The following is a 10,610-nucleotide window of genomic DNA, read 5'->3' as shown; positions in this document are numbered from 1 at the left end:
TACTGAGTTGTACTCCTGGTTATTTCATCAACTATACCACAGGATGATCATGTAGTGAGGTTTCAGATCAATGTAGACTCCTCGGAAATGGAAGAAAGTCTTCGGGGCGGAGCACCCAGAAGTAAGGACTACAGAATGTTAGCAAATGACGTGCAGTCCCCAGCCGTTTCTTTGGTGAGTTGTTAGTGCTCTTTGTGTCATGACTTTTTCCTGCTCGTGCAATTAGGATCACGAGACCAAGGTTTTGTTATTTTTTTTCCAGACCTTTTCTCTATCGTCTTCAACTTGTTCCCAGACGAACAATTCAGGAATCCAGTACTGATGAAGAAGTCGATGTAAATATCTCTTTCGTGCAGGTGATCGCGGCATCTCCTTGAATGAAATAATAATAATTTTTGTTGATGAATCCAGGAAGAAACCATTGTAGATAAGAAGCATGTTGATGAAGCGCACTCTTCTTTGGGACATGGGAATAGGGCTGTCAATGGAAGAATATCCGTCGGATATCTGGATATCCGATATCCGACAGGTTAAGAACTATCGGATATTCGATATCCGATAGGTTAAGCTATCGGATAACGGATATTTATCCGATAATATCCGTTAGTAACAAAAAAATCTGTAAAGGTGAAATTATTCTCATACTGTCATATATAAAACTTGGAAACAGTACTCATAAGATGGCATCTGAATTGTCTTCATCTGAATGTAAGTCTCTTACTCACACACATACATGAAAAGAAGCACAAGCAAATGCTAAAGAAAGTAAAAACTTAAAAGATATTCAAACAGGGTCTCTCTTGTCTTCATTCGTCTTCGGTTTCCAAAATTTCCATATTTGCATTATAACAATTAACAAGTCAACATTCAGATAGAATAAGATACACAACAATTGTCTAAGTAGTAATAATAGGAACTATGCACTGAGTTTAAGAAGAAAAAAATGTTTACCTTCATCACAAATGAAATCTGGCAACCAATCGCTTAAGCATAACAATGCTTCAACAACCTCTGGATCTAATGAAGCTCTGTGTGTTGTAAGCACTCTACCACCTGCACTGAACATTGATTCGGATGCCACACTGGTGACTGGGATAGCCAAGACATCTCTTGACATCTTTGCAAGAGTTGGGTACTTAGGTGCATTTAGCTTCCACCAACTCAAGATTTCAAATAAATACTCATCTTTTGGTGAGCCTTTGCTAAGCATTGGTTCTTCTAAATACTTGTCCAACTCAGATTTCTGCACCTCAAAGTCAATGTTCTCCATCATAAACTCAACATATTTAGGATCACATAATTCATCTGGATTGTCTGAATCCATCACACTTGAGCTAGAGACAGAGCTGCGGCCACCAAAATAGTGTTCATCTGCATTTGAGTTTTGTGAATCATACGCATTGAAAAGAGATGTCAATTGTTCTTTGAATTTGTTATACTCAACTACATAGCCAGTTCCATACAACTTCTTATAACGAAACTCTACCCATATTGCCTTGTATCTAGGATCTAACACAACACCGATGCCCATAACCAAATTACTTTCGAGCCAATACGCATCGAACTTCTCTCTCATCTTCAACCCCATTTGTCTGATATACTCATAATCACTGCCTTCCCATTGTTTGATGCACTTGTGAACTTCATAGACCCCATTATAGTACAGATTTGCAGTTGGATACTTCATCCCTGCAAACCTGGTAGAAACATCATTAAACACCTCTAAACACCTACAAATAACTACCCCTTGTTCCCACTCATGTTCACTTGGTATACAGTCGAATTCATGATCAAGGACAGCTAATCTTTCAAACCCTTTTCTCACCCCGATTGCATTCTTAAGCATAACAAAAACTGAGTTCCATCGAGTGTCCATGTCTAGACTAACTGCCTTTCCAGACAACCTAACCTGTGACATAGCCAATTCAAACCTCTCTTTCCTAGCTTGTGAAGCTTTAACATACTTAACACAATCTCTAATTGATTGCACAAACTTAGCAGCAACTTTCATACCATCTAGGACAACCAAATGAAGAATGTGGTTGGCACACCTCATGTGAAACAATTCCCCATCAAGAACTAGACAATTCTTACTCTTTAGCCACGAAATCAAGTTTCTCATCATAACACCATTGGCAGCAGCATTATCAGCAGTTAAAGCAAGGAATTTCCTATCTATGTTCCATTCAAGAGTACAAGTTTTGATACATTCTGTGAGAACATCTCCTGTGTGTGGTGATGGCACTACAATATAAGCTAATGTTTTCTTAACCAAATTCCATTCATCATCTATGTAGTGGCATGTCACACAACAATACCCATCTTTAGTATGCTTAGCAGTCCACATATCAGTTGTAAGACTACATCTAGAAGTTAACTTATCCAATACTAACTGTAATTCTTGTTTTTGTTCATGAAAAAACTTCATCAAATCACTTCTAGTTGTGTTTCTACTCATGATCTTAGCAGCAGGGTTCAAAGACTTGCAATACATTCTAAAGTAAAAATGTTGAGCCATGTTCAGAGGGTAATCATGCTTAGCAATCATTTTAATCATGTATTCCCTAGAAATAGCAGGATCATATTAGCTAGTTTTAAAGCTTTGTTACCTGCTGTTTTCAGTGAAGTAGCAATCTGTTGTTGTCCAGCCTTGTTCTGTGGTCTGTCTCGGCAAATCTTTAGATGATTAGACAACCTTGTAGTACCACTGAGACTACCAGCATCAACTATCTTCTTGCAATGATGGCATGTACCTAGTACAACAGCTTCCCTCGCATTCTTTTTACTGTTGTATCTTACTTTACAGTCCCTTTCAAATTCATCCCACACTGGTGACCTTGTTGATCTAAGCTTTTTCTTCAGAGCAGTTATCAGTGGATCCTCACCAGCTTCTCTATCTTCATCACCTGAGCCACCTGTATGAGAGCTTGGCATGTTGATGTTATCATCAGTTGGGTTTTCTTCTGGTTCTGTTGAGCCAATTGCTGAAGCTTGAACACTTTGTGATTGTGAACCATCCCTAGAAATGATAGCATTTGATGTAGTTTGAGGCAAAGGGGTTGACTTTGAGGTTGCAACTGTCTTTCCCTTGGCTGGTTTTTTAAACATTTTTGCAATTTCCTGTATTGAAATGTAGATGCCCATATGGTGAGAAGGATATTGTATCATAAGCTAGAAGGCAGTGGAAGGACACAAGAAATAAAACAGTAAGTTACAAAAGATATTTTTCACTATAGCTAACTAGAAGTAAAAGCTACTAAGCTAGATTTCTGTATCCAGTTTCACTAATTTAATTTGAGCAGGAATCATACAAAGAGGGAAACTAAGACACATGAAACTCTCAAGCATCAATGCTACAGATCACTAATAATACCAGCTTAAAGAAAAGACACTGAAAGCTTAGTCTTTGTTCCCCAGTCCCTAGTTCATCCAATACTATCATGTGTATGATACAACATTACCAAATCATTTTCAAGAACAGTGGTCACATAATCACATTCCCCTAATTATTCTAAAAATCTCTATGATGCATTTGCTGAACCCCTAATTCACTTTTCTCAAATCAAAAAAAAAAAAAGGGAAAATCATACAATAATCGATCTAAACTACTAAAAACCCTATATCCATCCAACATCTAAAATTCAAAAACCAAAAATTAGAAGAAAACTCACATCAAAAGATATTCATCAGTTTCCCTATTTCCATAAAACTTTCATAAACTTTCATAATCTCAGATTGTTAGGCCTCATATTCTTATTTAAGAATAAACCCATCTCAAATCTTTCTCTAATTTCATCATACCCTAAATTTTTTTGCAAGACAGAAACCACAAATCCCTAATTTCATGAAAATCGAACACAAAAATCGAATATGGAAATAGAAGTACCTGATTGAGCGGGTGAGTGATTGTCTGATTGATAAGCAAAGCAACTGAGTGAGTGATTGACCGGGAGAGACAGAGAGTGATCGATTGAGAACTGAGAAGAGAAGAGAAGGAAAAAAAGAAAACGAAAAAAATGACTCGGTTCTCGACTGAATCCACTCAATCCAGGCAGTGATAATCGATTAATAGATGAAATTACAATTATACCCCTAATTCCATCGGATATCGGATGTTAACCAAACTAGGGTTGCAGCAGCTGTAGAGGGGGTATGAGATGATCCAGACGTCTCTTCTGTTTGGCTTTTTATAGCTCCAGTTCTCGCTAAATTTTCGAATCTGATTGATACCCAACTTCCATATCTCAGCCATTGATCACTATCGTGCTGCTGCAAATTGAACGGAAATTACATAGTTCCATCACCTGACTTCTCGGCATAAACTTCAATAAAATCTTCTATCGAATCGTACTCAACTGGTCGTCCTTGTCTTAAAATATGCCTTGACCCATTGAACACAACCCACGGAATTTCCAGCCATAGCAGAACCAAAATCTCGAACAAATTTTACCTGTTCAGTCCATGAATCGTATCCCAACCTTTGTTTCGTTATTGGCTTCAAGTCCATGTCCGAACCAAATATCCATCAAAATCATGGTCCAACTGACAGCAATGCTGGCTCAGTTGAAGTTGGCAAGAGCTGTGTGGTTCAGGCATTTCTGCGAACAGTTTGTCTGCCTGTGTCGAACTGATGAGGCTTTGTATACTGGCTGCATCTTGGAGATTCCAATCAGTTCCTTCCCTGCAACATTTCAATTTCATACACAAACCACATTCATTCAAGACACTATCTACTCTCATACATTCATTAATCAGACTCAGTTCATCACTGACTCAATGGCAGCAACAAGGTCTCTCATTTCCTGTTTTCTTGGCTCAAACTTGGTCCGAATCTTCAATTCAATGCAAACCGATCTTCTAAAACTCATTGAACTTCTGAAATCCCACTCCAAACTCATCCATCTATCATCACAGGTCAATGGCAGTTAGCAACCCCATCTTCCCTGTATTTCCTCGGTCAAAACTGAATTCGAAAACCAAATAGATTCGGCCCAAACTGTGTCCATCTCGGCATCAATTTCTTGTCCTAATTCTTCGCAACAACACCCATCAGACTGGCGGCAAGACTTTGGCACTGGCTCCTTGTTCTTCATTCAGTGAAAAGAAAACTAAACTTGGGTGTTTACTCGACCAAATTGTAGGTTTAAAAGAAGAAGGTGCCTCGATCAGAATTTCTGGGTGCTCCGGTAATCTGTTTTTTCAGAGCCATCTAGAGTTATATCCCTGCTACACTTTGAGCCGCTACCGAAGCAATGAATTAAGCTTAGTTTTCCCACCTTTCACGTCGCATGACTCCAAAATACGTATAAAATGAAAACTAAGCATAAAATATAATAATACAAAAGAAATAACTAAGAATAGCATAAGAAATTGATACTCAAAAGATGTATTTTAGGCACTTATCACTCCTCCACCATTTTTTACTAGAAAACCAAGTCATTTTTGCCCACAAACATTTAACTTAATGGATTTTCCTTGGGAAAAAGTTTGGAAATTACAAACTATTCCAAGAATAAGATTATTCATTTGGAAATTTTCGCAAAAAGCCTTCCCGACATTATCATATGTGTAACTCCCAAGAACATGAATCTGAACAACTTCTTTTCAGATTTTATCCTTTTTCCAAAGTTGTTTGGTTCGGATTCTCTTTAGAAAATATCACATTGAGAAATCATACGGAACTGATCAGTTCTTGGATTAAAGTTTGGCAATTGGATTCAGATTTGGCTCAGTTAACAGAAACAGTAGCCACCATCCTATGGGTCATCTGGAAACATAGACGTTCGGTTGTATTCGATAAAACTAATGCAGAACCGATAAATCTAATTGACCAAATCAATAGATACCTGCAATCTATTCCCCCTAAATCCATCCAAAAAGGAATTATCCCACAGAAAGAAAATATGGTTAAAGATAACTGGTCAGACATTAACACCAATTGATGTCTCTTTTAAGAAAGAAGACTCTTCTATGGCTATTTGCTTTTATTCTCTTCTCAGTGGAGCATGAGACTTTCATGCACATATCAGCGGGGTCGGAGTGAGCGTTTTCGGCTTTTTGTGCAGAAACAAAGGCTTTACTTAAGGCGGTTGCTTGGTTAAAGGAGAACACTTTGTCTAGCGTAAACATCGTCACCGACTTCAAAGGTCTAGCAGACAACATCAACAAGACGAACCAAGATATTTCTTGGACAACAGAAAACACTTTGCAGGAAGTCAAGATAATCTTGGGAAATCTACCCCAAACTCAGGTGAAGTTTATAAATAGTAAACATAATACCGCAGATGACTACATCGCTAAAGAAGCGAGGATAAAAACCCTTCAACACATGCATACTCAATTGCAACAAAGAGTTCAGAAATCCAGCCTTTATAATAATAATGTCTTTGATAAAAATGAAATTATAACCTTATTGTACTATATTTATTAGTCAATATGTTCTAATCTTCCCATTAAAAAACCTGGCTAAATTGGGGCCTATAGCTAGATAACAATAAGGTCATCGAATAGTAAAAAAGCCACCCCTTATCCAATTATTTTAAAAAATGGCTAATTTACCCCTTGATTAATTAGTGTTAATCGGGTGATTAATTGATATTTAATCAAATTAAACTAAGAATTAACTAATCTTGATTCTTCATCAAAACCTGATCTTTTTTTTTGAGAAAAATCAAACTATTTGTTCGTGCTCTCATAAATCGATTTTGGGTTGATTTTTTCAATTCACAAAAAAAAAAAAAACAGAATCGGTTTTTACAAATGTATACAAAAAACCGATTATGGGTATACTCGATCTAAAAATGAGTATGATTTCATACTCGATTTCAGTTGGCGTATAAATTCATGTACTCATTTTGAGATCAAGTATGAAATCATACTCGTTTTGAAATTGTGTAAAATCATACTCATACTCGTTTTCAATTTGGGTATAACCAGAATCGGTTTACACGATGCACACATAAAAACCGATTTTTGACATTGCACAACAGGAATCGGTTTATAAAGGTGCTCATGTAATCCGATTCTAACAAAAAAAGATACAAAAAAATTTCTTACAACAATCGATTTACTCGACACACATATAAAATCCGATTCTAGCATTATAATCAACAATCGGTTTTTTATAAGTGCTAATGTAATCCGATTATGGTCGAACCAGAAAACATATCAAGGACAATCGGTCTTTGTGGGCATGAACATAAACCGTTTCTATTTACAATCGGATCACATATACATTAACGTTAACCGATTATGGTAAACCCGAAAAAATTTGATTTCAAAATTTTCAATTTTTGAGCGATTGCATGTTACTAACACCTAGTTTAGAGGATTGGGTTGAGAAGAAAAGAAGAAGAATTAGTTGAAGTGGAAATAAAAATGAATTTGATTTTGATTTTAGTTTTTAATTTTTATGATTTTGATTTTAGTTTTTAATTTTATGATTTTGATTTTGATTTTAGTTTTTAATTTTATCATTTTAGTTTTTAGTTTTATTATTAGAATTTAATGGGGACACATTTGTAGTATTACTATTTGAAGAAGGGTAAAGTTGGTAGTTTCATCTCTTAATAATCTTTTTTTGTCCTGTAGTGTAGGCCCCAATTTAGCCAGGTTAAAAAAAAGGTTTTGTAATACAAAAAGTCTTTATAGACCGAGAAAAAACCACACTAAAAAACCGCCACACACAATGTTTGCCGGAAAGCTGGACCCACTGGGACCCACAAATAATAAAAAAAAAACTGTGAGAGGCGGTTTTGACATAGTTTTTTTTCTCGGTCATAGAGAACCACTATTTGTAATATGGTTTGATACTATGTTGCACGGACACTTCAAGAAAGATGTCGTAACCGTGTCGGACACACAACACGGTTACGACACTTCCCGACACTCGATGGACACGCCACATCACGTGTCGCGTAAAAATTGATATTGGACATATTGCAGACACTAATTGGACACTTACCATTATTACATTATTATTAGTTTTATATAATTAGTAATTAAATATTTTAAAAATAAGAGTAATTATTTTGTTGTGTAGATTGTAATATTTCATTTTAATGATGTGAGTAATATATATAATGCGTTCCGGCAACCCGTTTTTTTTGAGATTTGACGTGTCCCCGTAACCGTGTCGTGTCGTAACTGTGTTCCGTATCCGTGCAACATAGGTTTGATATGATTTTATTGGTTGTTTTCAAAATAAAATAAAGTAACCAACAATATACACAGACCAATCAAGCATCCCGTATTTGTGGTCCCACCCAAACTGCAACACTTTTACTACAACGACTAGTGAGAAAAAGTTCAATCAGTCCTTTTCGGTTTCGAAGGGGCAGAATGAGTAATCAATAGGCAATAACTGGTTGGTCACTCAAGTCAAGTGCTGCCTTCGTCACCATTTCTCCCAGACGACGTACGAATGAGAAAAGAAAAAAAAGGTTATTTCTCATTTGCATTTTATAGGCTGCTTTACCTTTGTGAATTATGCATCATGCCTTTAGAGTCGGTATACAAAAGCTTGGAGCAATATTTTGAACTTCAGGATTTCATCTTAAAATGTAGTTTGAAAATAGAGGAAGAATATGATACTAGTACAAGGATACGAGTGTGAATCGATGACACCCCAAATGGATATATGGAGAAAGAGAAACCCATGCTCACCACACGACCTTGCCCCTAGCGAATAGCTTTTTATGCGATGTATACTTGTGGTTGTGGGGATTATATGACTAAAAACAAAGCTACTGAAATCCAAAACCAAAACCTGAAAACAAACCATGGATTCATTACATTCAATCAAATTGGGATCCACATATTTTGAAGATTGATACAGTATATTCTTGTGGTACCAAAGTATCTTGAAAGTTACTCCAAATTACTGAACTAGGATTATTTAGTCTAGTGGATTAACTAGAGCTAATACTACTTTGTTTCCTCCGCATGGTTTAGTTGATCACTTTTTGTGGAATGAAATTAGAGATCTGATGTTGAGACAAAATGATTTTCCACATTTAATTTTAGGCTTTATATATCAAAAGAATCTCATAATCTTGGACGGATATGGTTTTTTTTTCAAACTTGCACAAGTGCACTGTTTTCGGTTACACAAAATTGGTTAAAAAGACCAAAATCAACAATTTCCGGATGAAATGGATAGTTAGATTTTGATACTGTTTAAATGGACAAAAATATAAAAATAGGCAGGATGTAACCAGTTTCATCGTGCCCATTTTCAAATATTTTTTCTTATTTTTAGTTTACACAGGATGTATCCAGTTTCATTCTTGCTATTTTTTAAATTTAAGTTAGCATGAATCCAGTTTCATCCTTGCTATTTTATTTTTGGCCATTCCACCCAAACTATTTTTTATTCGTCCATTTGAACCGTGATTTAAAAATATTTGGACAAATGACCCATTTTCCGTTTCAGTTAATGGAAATGCTTACTAAAAACACAAACTTTTGTGTGGAAACATAAAAGTGCCAAATATTTCAAAATCGTTGGCCCCTTTTTGTCTTTTTGTTATACAGTGACGAAAGGGCTTTGCTACACATAAGATAATCAAGTCTGTGACCTAAATTAAATAAGATGGGAATATGGAGAATTCCCGAAATCCCGAACCGAATGGAGATAGCGGTGTTGTCAACGGAGATTCTGGCATTGTCGAGGCTTCAAATGATTTAGATACTCCCTTAGTAAGTATATATCCTGTAATTTCTTCAAATAAGTATGATATCGCTGATTCGTGAATGAATGAATGAAAATCCATGTGAATTTATGGATAACTTTGCCGAAATACGTCACCAGAAAATTTCAGACTTCAGATTTTACTAGAAACGCTGTAGAATCCTCGTCCGAAGTCAGATTTTCTCAGTTTGCATATGTATATTCAAGCCCAGGAAATTTCCAAGCTTTATGCAAAGCAGATATTTGAAGTTTGAGCATGTTTAGGGCCTGAAAAAGGCGAAATAGTGAACTTCCAAGAGACCTTCAGAACTTTTCCAGATTGCATGTTGTCCGATGTTTTGGCCACATCTGTTAGCTCGTTCATCCGATTTCTATGAAATTTTGATATGTTGTAGTCAACATCCATACGAAGAGAATGGTATATAGCCCAACCTTAAATTTCTTATCAATTGATCCCAGTTCTCCGTTGAATACAGGGAAGTGTAAAATCTCTTCAGCTGAGCTTGTTTGAAAACGTGTTTCATGACTTCTACACTATTTGCGCATGTCTTGGGTGAATAATAAGGAACATAGATGATGTTAGTTCACTTACATTCTGAATTTTATGGTTGTGTTGGGTTTCCACGCTTGAATCAGTCTAATCCCATGTAATCTTCACATTAGGTGCCAAATGCTGAAGTTGGGAATAATAGATCCAACAATGATGACTTGAGAAACCATGGAGCCGTTGATAATGAGACCTCCATCCCTGTACCTCAAGGTCATGGAAAGCTTGTTGTTGATGCCGTGGAGGTGATTGAAACTCCAATTTTGCGTGAGATGGTGGAACCCGAATCGAGAATGGAAGAAGCTGCTTCAACCGAAGTTGTTCCTATGATTGCTGACGCTGCTCCAGCGACTGAGAACCGGATAATAGTGC

At 36.4% G+C, this 10,610-nt stretch overlaps 1 protein-coding gene across 1 annotated transcript; it reads right to left on the bottom strand.

The window, feature by feature from the left end:
- Positions 1-799: 799 nt before the first annotated feature.
- On the bottom strand, positions 800-3,926 carry LOC113333587. Its single transcript, XM_026580014.1, has 4 exons — positions 3,887-3,926; positions 2,610-3,120; positions 952-1,053; positions 800-838 (listed from the first exon to the last, which is right to left on the bottom strand). The coding sequence occupies exons 2-4, from the start codon at positions 3,106-3,108 to the stop codon at positions 807-809; spliced, it is 633 nt and encodes a 210-aa protein (XP_026435799.1). The 5' UTR covers positions 3,109-3,120; positions 3,887-3,926; the 3' UTR covers positions 800-806.
- Positions 3,927-10,610: the final 6,684 nt, after the last annotated feature.

Source organism: Papaver somniferum, chromosome 1 (assembly GCF_003573695.1).
Source record: "Papaver somniferum cultivar HN1 chromosome 1, ASM357369v1, whole genome shotgun sequence".
In the NCBI taxonomy this organism is placed as follows: Eukaryota; Viridiplantae; Streptophyta; class Magnoliopsida; order Ranunculales; family Papaveraceae; genus Papaver; species Papaver somniferum.
This window is presented reverse-complemented; position numbering and strand designations above follow the sequence as displayed.